This window comes from Anabas testudineus, chromosome 15 (assembly GCF_900324465.2).
Source record: "Anabas testudineus chromosome 15, fAnaTes1.2, whole genome shotgun sequence".
In the NCBI taxonomy this organism is placed as follows: domain Eukaryota; kingdom Metazoa; phylum Chordata; class Actinopteri; order Anabantiformes; family Anabantidae; genus Anabas; species Anabas testudineus.
Window position 1 is genome coordinate 4,665,873 of NC_046624.1, and position 18,795 is coordinate 4,684,667.

General features: G+C 40.0%; 2 protein-coding genes across 2 annotated transcripts; one reads left to right on the forward strand and one right to left on the reverse strand.

Moving 5' to 3' along the window:
* The first annotated feature begins 11,168 nt into the window (after positions 1-11,168).
* nanp (N-acetylneuraminic acid phosphatase) lies at positions 11,169-12,756 on the forward strand. The gene is made up of 2 exons (XM_026355837.1): positions 11,169-11,323; positions 11,842-12,756. The coding sequence occupies exons 1-2, from the start codon at positions 11,234-11,236 to the stop codon at positions 12,481-12,483; spliced, it is 732 nt and encodes a 243-aa protein (XP_026211622.1). The 5' UTR covers positions 11,169-11,233; the 3' UTR covers positions 12,484-12,756.
* Positions 12,757-12,883: 127 nt separating this feature from the next.
* polr1b (RNA polymerase I subunit B) lies at positions 12,884-18,510 on the reverse strand. Its single transcript, XM_026355836.1, has 15 exons — positions 18,278-18,510; positions 17,870-18,037; positions 17,542-17,688; positions 17,328-17,460; positions 17,096-17,232; positions 16,713-16,936; positions 16,445-16,616; positions 16,167-16,338; positions 15,769-16,050; positions 15,501-15,634; positions 15,254-15,424; positions 14,994-15,150; positions 14,674-14,870; positions 14,319-14,569; positions 12,884-14,183 (listed from the first exon to the last, which is right to left on the reverse strand). Exons 1-15 carry the CDS (start codon positions 18,452-18,454, stop codon positions 13,301-13,303), a joined length of 3,405 nt encoding a protein of 1,134 aa, XP_026211621.1. The 5' UTR covers positions 18,455-18,510; the 3' UTR covers positions 12,884-13,300.
* Positions 18,511-18,795: the final 285 nt, after the last annotated feature.

Sequence of the window (18,795 nt, forward strand, 5' to 3'; positions counted from 1 at the left end):
GGTGTTCATTGGTAAGATGAGCTGTCGACGGGTTATTGTTACAGCGCAACCATTACGTGCGGTGGCTCTGCCCTGACAACTCTCTGTTGCACTCTGTCTTCTCACGAAAAGATTGAGTGAGGGAGGGGAGGATTTGCAGCGCAGTGTAATATCTAATGAAAAATCTCTCAGAAGGGGCTGTTAGAGTCTGCTACATCAGATAAATGGTTAGCATGCATGAACATCAAGATTTTTAGAAGCCTGTGGAATGGACACAACACAACAGAAGAATTAGATGAATGCCAAGACAGCATCACGTAGCACAGTGACTACACAGGAGAAGGCAAAGAAATAGTGTTGAAATGCCACTGCATTTGCTAAGAAGTGGGATTTTTACATCATTTGTTTTAAAAGAGTCATAGATTAGGGTAGTTATGACACAAACAGGTTTAACAGATTTATTGATAGTCAATTGTAAAGAGATTAAGCAGCATTTTTTGCTGACTGATTCATACCTTTGACAGTCACAGCTCATGATGTGATCGGTTTGAACGTCAGACCCAAACATTTTAAACTCAATTGTCAACAGACGGCGTAACAACATGTCTGAGGATTGTACAGTAGGTTGGCTAAACAAACGTCATCTTTTAAATTTCATTCTGTCTTTAATAGCAACAGCACAGTCTCTCTAGTACTCCTGCTATATGTCAGCCCTGATGACTCCAGGGACAGTCCAAAAATAATCGGACATTTATTTTATAATGTTGAGTTGACTTTTATACAAGGATAGCAAAAAAATAAATAAATAAAATGACAGGATACATTGAAGTTTGTAATGAAGTATGAAGTATCCCTGATCTGATCCCAAAATGGTTTGACCCTGCATGATAGCTCTGTGCTGTTAGTGTTTGTATGAATGAGCAGTAAATTGTAATGCAACTTGCAAAACAGCGCTATATTAATGCAGTGCTTTAATTTTTACCACATGACACAACTTTATGACCAGGAAGGAACGGTGAAGTTGATTGATTTTGTTCAAATCCTATTTTTACCAAATCTGTGCATGAAAATTATGGTTAACGTCAGGTTCAGATTATGATATTGTGATTGTAAAATTCACCATGGTTTAAAAAATATATACTTATATATACAATTATTAACAGTAAGCTGTACTTGTTATATAGACTGGACCTTGTCAATGTTATATTTTTACAAAATGTAGAAAAGTAACAAATAATAAAAAATAATCTAAAGTAGAAAAATGATTTTGTTTAATTTTTCAGATATTGCTATAGACCCAAAAAGCTCCAAGAGCCCAAACCTACTACTAAAGCTTTTCCTGGGAAAACGATCATTATTTCCCTGCTGGGTTTACATCACCATTAACCACAATCCTGCCTCATTTCACTTCCAAACGCTAAGATTTGTGCTGCTTCACTGACAGCCACCACTTAAGTGAAATCTCTTTTCAGTGATAGTCGACCCTGGCTTCCTTATACAGTCCAACCGAGTGTGTTCTGTAATTACCAGACGCCCGATTGTGGCAATGACAGCTACCCATTGTGTGGCCTAAGCCCTGCCAGCTCTTCTCAGCTTTGCCATGTGTGTGCTGAATTTAGCACTTTCCACAGAACTTAGTGACAGACCTTTGTTTTCATATGTTTAGTGGTTGCTTATTGATGTCAACACATGCTACCTTCCTTCCTGTGCTGCAGGTTAAATATAACTAATAATACAATTATTAGAGAAGATGCAACACATAAAGCCAAAGTGATTGAAACAGTCATCAAATAAGACGGTGAAGGGACTTGTTTTAGATGCATTGCAATGTTCAGCTATTGTTAATAGTATTGTAATACGTGACATCATAGAAAAATGTTCTCACTATGGATAATATGTTTTTACAAGCATTTGGGTGCCTTAAAGCCATCCCACCCTGTTCCACTCTGGGAAATAAAGCAATGCTCCTCTACTGGAACCTAGTGTGAAAGAGTGGGAAGAAACCTCCCAGGTAATGTTGATACAATAATAATAATAACAATCAGTGTGTGTCACAGTCATCACATCCCGCCCTCCCACATGCACTAGTTGACATATTACCTAAAAAGTGATTGTCGACCTATGGAGGACGTGATATTGCCACATTTCTATTTTTAGCATTGATGTATTCACTGGTGGATGCCATTGTGTTTGTACAGTCGGCCGGGTTTTCTCCCCCTTATGTTTGGTTGGAAAATAGCTGTCAGGCCAGGTACAGTAAACAACTGTGTGGTGCCATTTTGTCTGTCTTTTTTTATCAAACCATTTTTTTCAACTTCCAATTCTGCTAAAGTCATATGCATCAGGACAATGTGTGTGTTTCCATATAAATGAGTGAGTCAAAGCTATTGTATTAGTAAAGGGCTGATACTGGCCAGGAATAGGGCAGCAGTATACAGATGGACGTAATCCAAAAATCTAAACATATGCAAAGGCTACGCTGTCAAAATTATTTTGATTGATTTATTAAAAATCAATAAAAAGAGATCACACAAGGCCTGTTGGTTTTTGTCCAGGAGTAAGGTATAAACAGGGAAATAATAATTCATAATTGGTTTTGATCGTGGTACTGTAGGTGCAATAGTGCAAAACACAGACGCGGTGATTCAACCTGATACAGCTACTGCAACTGCAACACATTTTCATGCAATTCACAAACAATTTTATCCATTTCACAATTAAAATTAATCAGATGATTTTTAAAGAATGATCTACATCTTTCCATAGAAGCCTATTATCAGCATTTGTCAGTCCTTTGCATCAATTTCCTGGTATGGATGCTAATTAAAATTAATAATTATATAGACAAATTGAGTATGAGAAAACCCTTTTGCAATTGTGTTACTCAGCTAAGAACAGTTAGTACTAATGGAGCCAACAGGGAGCATGGCATTCATTAGGTTAGTTTAGTTAATAGCAGAATTGCCAAGAAAAAGCCGTATCCCACCCTGGCCAATAAAAAAATGCTTAGATGGGCAAAGGAGCAAACGCATTGGACTCTGGAAGACAGGAATAAGGTGTTGTCTACAGATGAGTCTATGTTTGAGGTTTATAGATCAAACTAAAGAACATTTGTGAGATGCAGAACAAATGAAAAGATGCTAAAACAGTGTTTAAAACCTTTAGTCAAGCATGGTAGAAGTGATAAAATAGGAGATTAGTACACAGTGGAAGGGACCTTGATGAAGGAAAGCTATCAAAAGAGCCAACCTAAGGTCTGCCAAACTGTAATTGCTGCAAAAGTGTTTTTTTTTTTTTCTTGATGAAGGGAAAGTTTGAAGAACACATCATTTCCATCAACATCATTATTTCTAACTCTGACTATGTCAGCTTGTCCTGCTCTTTTGCTATATTTCCTACTCAGACTAATGTCATGTTGTTGTGTTTCCTTGGAAAACAATAAAACATCTAAGTGATCCCAAACATTTGAGCTGTCGTGTATATATTTACTACATAGCAAACAGACACATGTCATGAGAAAGATGATCCAGTAGTAAGACTAGGCAATAAAACCCAACAATTACCTTTGCCCCAAACACACTGTTCACTCTGCGAGCCAGTTTGAGTCACTGATATCATTCCAGGAATACAAGCAGATTGTGGGTCATCATTAGCTTACTATCACACCCAAGCAGCCATTTATCACCAGCCCAAACGCCATTACAAGCTTACTCACCACCCCTTAGTCATGGAAAATGATCTAAGTCTAAAATCATTTTAACACATACTTAATATACCCTTAAGTTACATCTTTCACAGCAGCAGAGACAGAAGTGTTGGCTGCATGTCAGCACTTAGAAGAAGATTGATTTCAGCAGCTTTGATGATGATGATCTGTGGCCTAATCATTGTGATTTACTTTTAATATAAAAATATTTCAGCTACACTATGATATTTAAGCTGGCAGTAGCATGAGACGCAAAATCAATCCACTCTTCTCCGCACGTTTCCTCTCCCTGCTTTTTTTTTGCTCTTCATCCATCTGAATAAACATTTTATGTTATATTTTCACCTACTCTCCACTCTACTAATGTACACCACATGCCTCACCATAAGACTTGTCACTCGCTCTGCTTTAGGACCACATACAGTAAGCTAAGTTTATTATTATTACCACATTGTGATGTGCAAACTCATTGAGCCATAGCAATAGCAGGGCTGATCATCTGATCTTCCTAAGCCATATAACATCAGATAAAAACTGCGGCTCTACGCACATCGAAACAGGCTGTACAGAGACACAGGTTTAGCTGTCCTCATAAAACAAGGTGCTGAAGAGAAGAGACAGACTGGGCCTTTTTGTTGTCAGCTGGTACTGCCATGTTTAAAACAAAGGTTCCCTCCAGCCTCTGCGGGCCAGGTTAGATGTCCTGTTCCGCTGAGCCAGATAAGATGAAAGAAGGGTCCAGCTACCAGTCTGCCTGTGGGCCTTCTGTCACCAGCCTTTCTCAGCACCAGCGATCCTGCTATGCAGAAAAACCGTGAGAAAAGACCCCCAGGACTTTCTGTCTGGCTTGTAACTCACCAGCACTCCTAAACCTCTTATTATTTATTATTTCCACAGAGTCATTAGATGTAAGATTATCCTTAACATTACCATAAAATGTTTATTTGTCTTCCCTTTGTGTTCTGTACGTCTACAATCAAAGCCTCTAATTTGTTTTCCTATACTATACAGTCTTTGCACCAGTGTGGAACTGGTTAGTATAGTTTGGAGAATGCTTGCTTCTATTGCCGTGGAAACAAAATCCACTTGATCCAGTTATGTAATGACATAAGCCATATAGCTAGTGCTAAAAGAACTCTTTGCAATCTTTTCCAGTTCCCTGGGGGAAGGATGCATGGAACTAGACTTCATGCATACTGCAAATTACCACATCTATTTGTAATGTGTGCCATTGTGTCCTGTGTAAACATATGAATCCAGCATGCATCATGGCATTTTAAACATCTGCTTATGTGTCTGTCATTAAATGTTGTGTGTCTGACACATTAATCAGTGTTTGCAAGAGAAGACTGCAAACTTTGTGCTATATAACAGTGAAACGTTTAGCACTTCACGTGGTGTGATTGTACGTTTGAATGCATGTCATGTTTCTGGTATTTGTCTCACATGTCTGGTGTTGTTGTAATATTATGTTCTGTTGTTTCTAGGTTATTTTCTGAAACCAGCTTTGGCAGTCTCTGACAACTGGACCGTCACAAATATTTGGCACCTTGAACAGAAACTAAGCTGTTCACTAAATACAGGAAGTGTATCAGTATGGCAGTTTTTATCCATCTGTATCATCAGCAATGTCAATGATTGTTGCAATTCAACTTATGTCATGACAGTAGGCAGGTTAGGGTTAGGGCATAAAAATCATTAGAATTAATTTGGAAAAGCACTGCGTCCGTCTTTTTGCTTCTTATGTCAAGATCACATGTGAACCCATATACAAGGACAGGATGTTAAATCATGTCTCCTTCACTTTAACTCCACCTGGAAGCCTCTTTTAAACTTCTGCAATTGACACTGGGAATGTCATGTCATCAGCACTCCTCCCAGATGAAGGCAAAAAAACAAAATGTAAAGTGGAAAGTGTCAGCACCCGGTGCAGTCAGAGTCGAGCAGCTACACACCATCTGTTGTCTCCACTCTCTCACTTTCCAGTGTTGCACATGTTGAGTCAGTCAGGGAACTGATTGAATGGAAATATCAATTGTAAACCACGTTCAGATGGAAAAGTATAAACGATGCAATTAAGAGGCAGGAAAAAGTGATGTACAGCTGTCCTTCTCACACTATTAAATAACATTGTCATTTCTTAATTATATCCAGTTACTTTTATATAATGTTTTCTGCAAAAAACAAAATAGCACGGCACTAATTATAAATAAAACAGATACAGTAAATGCACCTATTTTTATGCATATTTTCAAAAACAATTGCATAAAAGTTTACAGAGTTGGGGCATAGAAAAAACAAAATGCTGGGTGACTTACATTTAACCAATTACCAGCCACACCTGAATAATTTTAGACAGTAGGCTAACTAACATGCAATCTAACATTTGCTAACTAGTGAACACACAGTAGCTTATAGCTGATACTGATGGAGATATTATTATTATTATTATTATTATTTTTAGTCATAAATCAAAGTATTGAATAAGTTGCAATTTTTGACTGAAACAAAGTGACCTGACTGACCAACACTGTGCACATGCAGGCATGCTATTATTGTTATTATATTATTATTAAGTTTATTAAAATTATTTTTCTAGCTGCAAATAAAAAAAACACATTTTCACAGTTTAGATTTTAGAAAGCTTCATCCAGATATGTGTGTAAGAAGTTACCAAGAAATGAAAGCGCTTTAAAAATATTTCAAATTATTTTCAAGACTTAAAGGGTTAAACTATCTAATATTCCATAATAAAATTAATATTACATATTAATATTTATAGGACGGTCCAACAAGATCAATATCATTTTGTACCAAAAAACATATGTTAATTCTATCTTATAAATATCTTATGACCCCTTTAGATTTTATTTGTGACCCCTATGGGGGTCCCAAGCCTTGGATTGGGAACCACTAATCTAGACATGATTCAATCATCTGATACACTTGTGAGATTTAATGTTTAGATGACTTAACCTTAGGGGGAAGATATGCTCTAAGACTGTAACCTTGAATGAGTAATCAACTGACACTCGATGCTGTCAACTCGTTTTTAAGAGTCTCAACTTTCTAAATGTCCCTCCAGGGTTTTTCCAAGGCAAATGTTGTATGCAAACCCATGATGTCAGAGTTTCAAAATCACACAAGGAAGTAGGAGTTGAAGATCATTTTCAAAATTCAGATGAGGGCTTGTTGGCCAAGTTTCATGTTTCGTGTTTAACTTTTTCTTTCGGCCTCAGTCCAAAATTCAGCGTACAGTAATATAGTTACAGCACCTTGGGTCTTTTGCAGTATTTTACTGTTTGTACTAACTAAGACTAAAAAAATAAGTCAGAAGACCCTTCCTTTAAGTGAAGGAAGCTATACCTGGTGTAATATGTGTATGTGTATGTGTATGTGTATGTGTATGTGTATGTGTATGTGTATGTGTATGTGTATGTGTATGTGTATGTGTATGTGTATGTGTATGTGTATGTGTATGAAGACACTGGGTAACAGTGAGCTGTGTCTGTGTTGTGGTTTGCTTTGCGTGTGTCAGGGAGAAGCATCAAAGCCTCTGATGCAGCTTGGCAAGTCACCTGTCTGCCTCAGCCTGTCCCACCACGTTCTCCTCCAGTCAGCCTGAAAATTGAACCTTTAGGATGCAGTGATCTGCTGTGGAATTACACACACTCATCTTGATTTAATCCAGGCTTGTCAAGAGCCAGTGGGAAAAGCCAGTTCTTTTGATTATTTTCTAAACAAAAGTTCATTAATATAGAACTTTACATTTTAATTGACTGTATTATATTGTACTGTACAGACATTTCTATCAGACTGTGCTTTTTGTTAAGACATAGCTCTTAGTGTCAGTGTCAGTGTGAACAGAGAAACTAGTCACAGTGTCACCACATTGTGTGTTTTAACATCTGAATTTATTTAGATGATAAAATCTGGAGTCATAAAAATAACAGTGATGATTGGGAGTGTCAGTGAATATGTCATCAGTTTGGTAGGCAGCAATAATTTTATTTCAAAAGAAGTGGGAGCTGGATGATTCTTAAGAAATTGTTGATTTATTTATTGGTTGGAATTTTTCTGTAAACCTGCTGTAGCATGTTGCTCCTTCAGTTGTTATTTCCAGTAATTAATAGCAGGGAACAATACATATGTATTTTTGTATGTTTGTTTGTTTTGACAGAAATGCTATCACTATTACATAATAAAAGTAGCATATTTAGGCCACCACTGCATGTCTTTAAACTGTTTTTAATCTGTATTCACCTTCTTTTTATGCCAACATTTGAGGATGTGTTTTTCTCTGTTTTGTTTTTTTCACTTTCACACTTAGTGGAGCCAAACAGGAAATATCAGCATGCAGAGACAGAGGGATTCATATAAGTGTGAGTACTTGTTTAAATAAGTTATTCAATATAAGTAAAAGTACCACTTCATTTTTTTAGCCCAACTAGAAGTACTAAGTAAATTGCACATATAGTACAAGTATTATATACTAATAGTACATTAAATTTGATGATGTTGATAACTTGAATGTACAGATTTTGTGAAGATTTGTACTTCATGGATAACCTTTCTTTCTTAATAAATAAGGCAATTTAAAATGTTCACTTAACTTAAAACTTAATTTATGTACAGATCCAAGGGGTGTTTTTAAAAAAATAATATCTGACTATTTACTATTTATTTTATTCCCTTTAGTTAACAGCAATTTAAAAAAAGAAAATGTTGGAGGCTGCACGGCAGTTAAACTAAAATTTATAAAATTAGAAAATATTTACTGGGAACTTATTTCACTGCAAACAAACCTTTAAAAGTGAAAATTAATAATAAAATGAAAACATATGTCACAAACATGTTTTTCTTGTACAGCACCAAATCACAACAGATGTCATCTCAAGGCACTTTAAGGTCTTAATGTTTCAGACCATACAAAATATTACTGTAAATAGAAAATCTGTATATTATTCATAAATGTTAGTTACTCACCACTGTTGCTGGTCTACATTTGACATAGCTCAGTTGGTCTTGGTGTCCAAGACACTGACACCCCACAGTAGCACCATCATCTACTGGAGCTGTCCAAACAACTATTTCCCCAAGGGGCTCAATAAGGTATGTCATTTTTATTATAAATGTGTCTCTTAAAACAAAATGTGACTGTATGAACAGAGCTTTGTGCCGACAGCGTGAGTAGTACAATTGCACACCTCCTGTATTACTGGGTGATCTTCCTGGGTCCAGGCTCTCAGGGCTACACTCCACTGACCACACAAAGTGTGTCTCCCTCCCTGCTGCTGCACTGGTTCAGTGGCCGGTCAAGAGAACTCAGGTGTGTCAGCACACAGACGAGGACTACTGGAAGCCCTGGAAATGTGCCAGGAAACTATGGGAGGTCCAGTCTTTTCATGAGCAGGAACATTCAGAATACCCACACCTCAAATGATGCACAACACCTATCTACAAAGGCCTATTGGAGAAAGGCTATTTTATGTTACCATATGATGATACAAACATTGATGTTGATGTCTGTGGGAAGAACACACAATTTTTACATCCAAAACAGAAAACTATATCACTCCTTGGTGATGAAGAACATTGCAAAACTGCCTGAAGTGACACAGACAAGACGCAGCAGTGATTATCTATTAAGACTGTGCTTCATAAATTCCTCTGGTCTTGATAAAATCTCACATCTAAATCTAGTTGGAGTTTGTCTTTGAACCTGGCTTGATGGGAACATCAAGACAAGGTGGTGAGTTCCAATTCTTTCTTTCCTTTCCATTGAAGCAGAACATCATTTGATCCTGGTTACTCAGCTTAGTGATTGATGATAAAGCGTGAGAGAATCCTCATATGTCGATTTGCAGGGGACCTGCTGAGTTCTGGTGTCATGTATAGCACACACAGGATGCCAACAAAACCGATGACTCCGCTCTAATGCGCTTTCCTGTTATTAAGTGAAACACAGGAGCAGCCAAATCCAATCAAGTAATAAGCTGCTTGTTTTCCAGAGTTGGTTGTGAACAAATGAGCAGATTTAATCTCTGAAGAACTTGATAAGATTGATAAGTCCTGAGTGTTCTCTTTCTGCTATGAAGAACCCATGAGGTACTTGTTGGAGTGGCACCCTGACTAATTAGCCTTTGCAGGGGATTCATGGCCGAGCCATAGCTCAGAGATAGCGTGTGAATGTGAGCAGCCGTGGCCACCCACACAGATAAAAAAAAAAAGGAACAGTGTCATGCAGACAAAGACACCAGGCCTCACCGGTGCTTCAGATGCTTACATTTTCTTAAAGAGTCACACACAGCCTGTTAGGGAAGTCATCTGCTTTTTTTTTTTTTTCTTCCACATCATAGGGGAAATTCCATCTGTACACTCGTAGGTTCACTCTTCATGCACCCACTGTTTATGTTTCTGTTCATGAGTTCATTTGCTGCACGTCTGTCATTTGAACTAGCATATTCCTCCTTCGCATGCAAGCGGCAGGTGCTGTTTGTTCTGACAGTTAATAGCAGGTTAGGCCTCTCACACTACTTCTTGATTTACAGTTAATCTTTGACATTTTTAATTGAAATAATTAGGCCAAGCCTCTCTTTAAGACACAAGCTCCTGAGCTGCAATTGGTATACACTCAGGGAATGTAAGGAAGGCTTGTTGTCATTTCTGACTTTGGTACTGCTGTGGTAGTGCAACAGGCCTGCACACTGTTGCGTGTGAACCGCTGGCTCAGTGCCAAAAGAGAGGAAAGTTAAAGGGCAAATTGCATAAGAATTGTGGTATGTTTTCATTCTGAAAAAGTGTGTGTGTGTAAGCGCGCGCGTGTGTCACGGAATATGTGTTTGAATTGGCAATATCCACAGTCAAGAGTCACGTAGGGTATTAATGAGACAAGTGATGACACTGATTGTTTCCTCTTTCCTGGAAAACTTGTCTGTAATGGCAAATGGTTCACTGTGTCAGAAACATGGTGTGATAATGGAGTCAAACAGATCCAACTGTGTCCTTTTGACCATTTCTGCAAACAAAACTAATGAGCTTACTTTAACATAATCTGATGAGTTATTGTCCCTCTATTTGTTTTTAGGTTACTTTATTGTATACTTGTTTTTAAAAATATATATATATCCTATATCATAAATAATAATAAGTGAGTTTCTGATAAAACAACCCAAAGGACACGCACAATGACTACACCCAGTTGAAAAAGACACACAACAATGGAAAATGGACACAAACAGACCACAGTGAGATGAGAAAGGAGCGAAATGAACACAGGAGGTGAGAAATGTAGTCACTTCTGGGACTCTGGTAAAAAAAGGGCAGAGAGGTGTGATTTTACTTGTCTGTGACCAGAGGCTCACATGGTCAGTGAGTGATCAGCAAACTGCCACATTTTATTTACTGGCGCCCTCTAGGGGATAAACTTTGCAGGTACTTAACCAATCAGTACTACAATTCCCAGTATGCAGTTCACCCGGAAGTACTTCCGCTATAGCTCCACCGGTGTTTTGGTGTAAACGTGGAATAACAGTGTTCTCCCCGAAAATGGACAACAAAGCTGTTAAAGCGATATTATTTGACTTGGACAACACGCTTATCGAAACCAGTCGGGCAGGTGCAGTCGCCATAGAAAAGGTGGTAAAGTCTGGATGTTGCTCGGGTAGAGCTAACTTCATGTTGGTGACCTCAACATAATGTGGTGCTCAATGTCTTAACCGGACAATAATGTCAGTTAACGTTAGTGTATTTAATTCAGGCTGCTCTGCAACGTTAAGTAATAATTAGGATATTTATTGATTCCTTTAATGTTTATATTACTAGCAGGAGTTAAATAGAAAATGCTAAAGCTCTTATGTTTGAGCAGAGGTGGAGTCACCCATGACTAATGGAAGCACCTGTGTGTGTGTGTGTGTGTGTGTGTGTGTGTGTGTGTGTGTGTGTGTGTGTGTGTGTGTGTGTGTGTGTGTGTGTGTGTGTGTGTGTGTTTGTGTGTTCATTCCCTCACTCATGTTGTCTCAGCCTTAGCGGTGTTCTGCTGGTCATGGAGTTTTATATTTGATCATGTCCAAGCATAAAAGCCATAAAAGGTGACTAAACTATTATTGCAGACTCTGGTTTAAGGTTTAAAGGTCATCTGCTGTTAAATCTTACAGACGAGTGAACTCTTGAAGACCACACTGGGCCTTGATGACAACACCATTCGTACCATTTGTGACAAGTTCAAGCAGAAGCTCCTCTGTGAAACATTTGACCCTGCAGCTGGCAGATCTATAGATGATGTACGTGTGGATCACTGGGAGGAGAGCCTTCAGGAGACAGTGGGCAGTACCTCAACACCCTCACTGGCATCTCAGTGCTATTACCTTTGGAAACACAGTCGTCTGGAGGTGCTCAGTTTGTCCCCTGAAATACGCAGCCTCCTGAGACAACTGCGTAGCACATACAAGCTGTTGCTGCTGACCAACGGAGAAACTCAGACGCAAAGACAGAAAGTGGAAGCAGTCAGATGTGAGGAGTTCTTCGATGCCATCGTGATTGGGGGGGAACACGCAGAGCAGAAACCATACCTCTCCATCTTCACACTGTGTTTCAACATGCTGGAGGTGGAGGCAGGGGACTGTGTTATGGTGGGAGACTCTCTGGACACAGACATTCAGGGGGGCTTCAATGCTGGAGTACGGGCCACAGTTTGGATCAGCAGTTCAGGAGGTGCTGTGCCAGATGGTTCAGTGCAACCAGACTACACTATCCCTACAGTTCTGGACCTGCCACATGTCCTGACACAACTGAAATAGGGAAAACAGGAAACAGAAACTGTGTTAAACTGTCACTGCCAGTGGGACCACGATCTAAATTGGAACAAAAAAACTAAGAGCTTTTTGTTTAATGCCTACTGTTAGGGTTATATAACTAATTTAAAAAATAATTTAAGCGTGAGTGCTCAGGTATCAACCATTCATTCTTATACAGTTGTGAAAAGTGCTATTTCTATTTTCTCCACAGGGATACACTGTAATCTTCTAGAAAAATTTTCAGATTAAGGTTTTACTTAAAATGGTTAAAGATCACATGCAGTACTTTAGTTATAACTAGTTCCACTTTGACTACAACACTATTATACTACTGATAATATGCTTCAACAATCTAATAGTGTAATTATAATGTCAGTACACAGGGACTCTCCTTTATTATTACATATATTAAAAATGCAGATTTTCTTGGTAAAAACACAGCTTTAAATAGAATTTGCATTTTTATACTGATGATTCTTTTAACAGCATAAAAAGAATAACTTCAACAACAGTGTAGCACATCATTTTTATTAATACACAGAATGTACAATAGACCTTTGGGTTATTTTTACACACCTCAACTGATGTCAACACATTAATTCCATCGCATGCTGCTACTTGGTCTTTTGACTAATAAAACCCTTTTTGACAGCAGTGATAAACAGCTCAGGTGCCTCTTTTCAGTACATTTTGTTTCTGCAGGATGGTTAATTGTAGCATTACCAAGACTCATTTAACGAATCATAAACAGTTTTATAAAAGACGCTTTCTTCTCATTTGTACCCTGACTTATTTAAGGCATGTATCTATACAAAAGAATTCACTTGACGTCTAATTTGACTTTAATGTTCATTGCTGCAAGCTCAGCTACAAAGTAGCGGAAGACATAAGGAACAGACACTGAGTCAATAGAGTCACTTTTGCCACACAGAGTGCAGACAGTCTTTCGGTGGCGCATGGCCGACCAGTAGGGTGGTGGTTTCTCCAAAAGAGGGGAGAGCAGGCTGCCACAGTCGACACACACCTGAGCAACTGATCGGTCCGAGCAGTTGAAGAGACGATCGTGCAGCAGGAAGGAAGAGCCGTGGGCCAGGAGAGCGTCTCGTTCCATCTCCCCGAAACGAATCCCTCCCTGGATGTTCCTCCCTCCCACAGGCTGGTTGGTCACCTTGTCCCGTGCTCCTGTGGTCCTCACCTGAAACTTGTCGGAGACCATGTGACGTAGCCGCTGGTAATAGACGACTCCGATGAAGATGTCAGCCTCCAGCTCTAGACCACTCAATCCACTGTAGAGCCTCTCTGTGCCGTAGTAGTTGTAGCCACCAGCTCTAAGCATTTCACCAAAGTACTCAAGCGCAGAGTTCTCCTCAGAGAAAGTGAAGGGTGTGGCATCGTGACACAGGCCGTGTAGGGCGCCAGACTTGCCGGCCATGCTCTCAATCAGCATCCCAATGGTCATGCGAGAGGGGAAGCCGTGAGGGTTGAACAGAATGTCGGGGGTCATGCCGCTCTCTGTGAAGGGCATGTCCTCTGCCGGCCACAGGCGGCTCAGGATGCCTTTCTGACCATGGCGGCTAGCAAATTTGTCGCCAATGGTGGGGTTTCGTGGCACTCGAATAGTGATGCACACACGTTTGAAACGACCTGAGCCAGTTTCGTTGCTGCAAATCTTGATATTATCCACGACACAGGCCTCTTGGCTCCTGGAGGGAAATAAGGAAGAGACACAGTGATTTTAATTTGCTGGAAAACATATGAATTTGTTCTAAATATGTACATTTTAGGTAAGGTTATAAAGGTAATATGAGTTGAAAGTGGTTGAGAACAACGTTACTTACTTGTAGTATGTGGTGAAGGTCTGGCCAGTGTTGAGGTTGATGTAGCTGTAGAAAGGGTCTCCATATTGAAGAGTCGATCCAATGTGAGGTAGTCCATCAGCATCCAGTTTTTCATTCATCTTAGAGTCACCTGGCGTGGTCCCAAACACTACGCTGTCTTCTCCCTTTGCCTTGTCTGCCAGGTCGACAAGCTCAGTCTTGTAGATACTTCCATGGGCAAAGCCTCTCTCCCACGATGACTTGTTCACAATCTAATCAGACCAAAGTTCATCAGGATTTTGCTTGATTTAAATAGCTGAACTAATGAACTACTGTATATAGTATATTAATTCAGTTTTTACTGGGCTTTGCTTACCATTGCATCTTCCATGTCGTAGCCTGTGTAAGATATGACGGCAACAATGGCATTGGTGCCGCTAGGGTAGTTGTCCAGGTTGTAGTGGTCATACATGTAGGGCCTGACCAGCGGGCTCTGTGGGGTCTGGAGCCGGTACAACTTGTTATCTGAGCGATCCATGAATGAGTGCAGGGGGAAACCCATGGTCTGCTTACCTGCAAAGACAATGATTAATGATTAATTTATCTCTGATGGACACATTGATATGGGACTCTAATACTTTACAACAGCTTAAAACTGCAATAAAAGGACTTTCTCAGTATTGGTTTCAGACCTACCCATCTGACACTGATACATATTCCTAGGACTTTGGTTGTGGTCTGAGTAGGGGATGAAATTAGCCACCACACTGAGCATACTGTGAGGGAAAAGTTCCTGATGGGTAGTCACCCCTGGCTCAATCTCATCCTCCAAGATGCCGACATTGATGTAAAGCTGCAGAAAGATAGAAACAAACATGATCAAAATAAATGTTTCAGCTATGCACAGATCTGATAACTTCCATTATATTATCTTTTAAATGAGAGTTCTGACGTACTTGTTCAAAGGTGCCGATCAACTCTTGCTTTCCAAGAGCCAAGTTACACACAGGCCGCACCATACGACAGGGCGTTGTGAAGAGGAACAGGCCTGGATACAAGCTGGCTTTGCTTGTTTTGGGTACTAGAACAATCTCAGTCCAGGGAGGAATCTTTTTTTCTCTTAGCACCTGAAAATATTAGATTTTAAAGTCAGCTGTCATACTGTATAAAATGGATAGCATCGACAATATTTTACTATTCTACCTTGAATCTGCGCAATGAGTCAGCCACAACTGGTGCTAATTCAGTCTCCACCCAACCTACGACAGCCCCATCAAGCACCACAGGGTAGCAGTCGGAAAATGTCTGACCAGGAGAACCATCCACTGGAGTGACACCTTAGACATGAGAGACCGAAAATACTTATTATAGATTCTATTATGCAGTTTAACCCACTGATATAATTTAAAATTTGAGACAAAAGTATTTTTGCCTCTGTTTGTCAGAACTGTTGTATAAACCGAGTGCTCACCTAGGGAACAGAGCAGAGCAGGCAGGGCTGTGGTGGGCAAGGTCTGCGCTACAATCTCACAGCTGGCCGTCATGTGGTTCATGAGACCACAGGGCTCTCCATCAGGGGTGTGGACAGGACACAGGAAGCCCCAGGATTCGGGCAGCAGCTTACGAACAGAAGTGGTCCTCATCTTGGCGAATGCTGCCCCTCTGTGCACGCAGCGGAAATGAGACAGGTAACGGATGAAGTTGAGCTTGTCAGCTACAACACACAGGCCTGTGTTCTGCAGCATACCAAGACCTGTGGACAAAGAGGACAATATAAATATATATATATATATATTTTTTTTATTGACTATATAAAGATCATGTGTGCACCCTATAACGAGGGCTCATACTGAGCTCTTAGGGCCATACCTGTCTTGGAGCTCAGGTTACCAGTGGCCAGCAGATATTCGAAAGGTTTGGTCACATCAGAGCCCATGTTAAAGATCTTCATCATATTTTCAGCACTCCATGCTCCACCTAGTCTCGTGCCTCTCTTGTCAAAGGAAAGCTTTACAGACACCAACCAGGCAGCCAGTCTCTCCTGGGGAGAAATTTTTCGGCTTAAGAATATTTCTTCTTCAAAAGCTAAGTAGCAGTTTTTTCTGTTCAGCAACCGTGACAGAAAATCAACAACAAAACAAACTTGCCTTCAGAAACATCAGATACAGCTGACCGGGGGTGAGCACCTCCTGACACATGATGCTGTCGGGGTTCTCCTCCATGCACTCCTGCTTGGCAAATGTGAAAAGCTTCCTTGTCATCAGACAGAGCAGATAAAATTTCTCCACGTCTGACTTCAGGTGGATACAGACACACTCTCTGATGAAGACAGAACAGAGAACACAGCTAACTCTACCAAACGTACCATAAAATACACTTTTGTAAAGTACAAAGCATCTGTCGTAAAATCCTTACTCTAGCAGGAAGTTGGCACACTGCTCGTTTGTGTACCACTCAGGAAGGTTCATTTTAACCCTGAAGCGCTCTCCGAGGTAATTCAGCACCTGGCTGCGGGTGGTGCAGCCCTCCTCCATGACGATGCGAAGCATCTCAGAGGCACAGCTCTTGTAGAAGGAATTGTCCTCACGGCCCTTGATCAGCTCCTGGTAGATCTGGTAGTCTGTAAAGTCCACCAAGGCCTGAAGGATACAATTAAGAAAGTGAGCTGTATGTTAATGATGATACCACACTGTAAGAGTTTGTACTTTTAAAAAAAAATGTAATTTATATTTTTAACACCTCTCTTTCCAAATGCTGCAGACTTGATTATTTCTGAAATGCATTAAACCTGTTGCTACCTTGAGTGCAAAGCCTAGTGGGAGGAAGAAGAGCTCTTTCTGGTAGATGAAGTTCAACATCACAGTCCCGTTTTCCAGATAGTGCAAGTTCATGTTGATGGCTGTGTGCTCCTCCTTCACGCAGCGCATGGAAATACCTGTGAGCAGAAAAAGTAATGGCAGTTATTTAAAAAAAAAATCTTCAGCTTGGGCTATTTTTGTTTTTACACTTTATATGAAAGATTATATATACCATATTGTGTGTATCCCTGGCCCCTGCTCTTCCACTTAGGTCTGGACATTGCAATGGGATAGTTCCTCCTCGGCATGATCAGCATTCGGATTACCTTCTCAATTCCATTCACAATGAAATATCCTCCCATCTCCTATTATTATCAAAGAGATAAATATGAATACATGTAATAAACTTAAGTTAACTTTGCAACTGTTACAATGATGTGGCTTACCTCTGCTTCTTCATGGTGTTCTACAAGCTCTTTCGGGGACATGCCATGGAGATTACACAGCTTAGACTTCACCATGATTGGCACCTGCCCCAGGGACTGTTTGATTATACCTTTAGGAACCCCATTGACGGACCAACTGACATCTGCCTGCAGTAACACAAAATATGACGGATTAATCAACTGTATAAGTAACTCTGCTTTTTAGGGCTTTTGTTGACTACTGCTTTAATTTACCACTGCACATAGCTGACAGTTTGTATTCCACAGTAAAGGTCCAATGGAAAATACAGACAAAAAGGTATTTGTGACCCATAAATCTCAGTCTTACCACTAGCTTCCCTTTGTATGAGCATCTTCTTCCTCGGCACTCTGCTGGAAACACCCTCATTTCCCTGCACACGCTGCCTTTGGCGACCACTGGATTGTAAATGGTGGCTTCGACAAACGAAAGGCTGATCCTGTCATTTTTGACGGTGAACTCCAGAGGAGGAATGGCCTGAGGAAAAACATGACATAAAACTGCGACACTTAAAAGAACAGAAACATTGTAGGAGGGGGAATGACGGCACAGTGAACATGAGATCGATGAGGTAAACTTTTTTTTAAAGTTTTGAGCTATGAGTATATTATAAGTCAATTCATCTGAACAAATGTTAGCAAAAATATCTAAATATCTTCATTTATTATTTGCTTACATATCTGCCTTATAACTGCGTTTAGATAAAGTTGCACCGACCTGCAGAGCGCGGCTCAGTCCCTCAGTAACAGCCTGGTCAAACGACTCGATGTGAGCTTTTGTTAAATCCTGAACAGCAGCATGCTGAGTCTCCTTCAGGACGCCAAAACCTCCCTCTGTCAGGTTTTGTAAACTCGGACCTTTAGGTAAATTGCTCCACGTTGCTGAGAAATCCATGCCTGCACCCTCACGGATACATATGGTTGTTTACCACATGTGCATAGTGACACAGGAAGTACATCGCACGGGCACAGGAAGTACTCTTCTTCTTCTTCGCATTAATAGGCGTATTTGACTTTAATGGACCATTACTGCCATCTGGTTGGTTCCCTCTTATTTTTACTTGTTTACTCCAGTTATCCTCAAAGCAAATGTAACCTCAGTGAACCAGTCTGGAGCAGAGTTGTTCCATATGGGCCTCATCATTAATGTTTCTTCAAGAGAAGAGAAAAAACAAAACCCTTATTTCTAATGTTTTTGGGTTTTTTGCAATAAAACAACAAATGTTGGCAGATGCA

Bases quoted from the DNA above. Each gene is read 5' to 3' on its own strand.
- polr1b (XM_026355836.1), bottom strand. From the start codon at position 18,454: ATGGATTTCTCAGCAACGTGGAGCAATTTACCTAAAGGTCCGAGTTTA. The intron at 18,038-18,277 runs GTCGGTGCAACT...GTTTTTCCTCAG, and splicing joins GACTGAGCCGCGCTCTGCAG to GCCATTCCTCCTCTGGAGTT. The intron at 15,425-15,500 runs GTAGAATAGTAA...TAATATTTTCAG, and splicing joins ACTCATTGCGCAGATTCAAG to GTGCTAAGAGAAAAAAAGAT.
- nanp (XM_026355837.1), top strand. From the start codon at position 11,234: ATGGACAACAAAGCTGTTAAAGCGATATTATTTGACTTGGACAACACG. The intron at 11,324-11,841 runs GTGGTAAAGTCT...TAAATCTTACAG, and splicing joins GTGCAGTCGCCATAGAAAAG to ACGAGTGAACTCTTGAAGAC.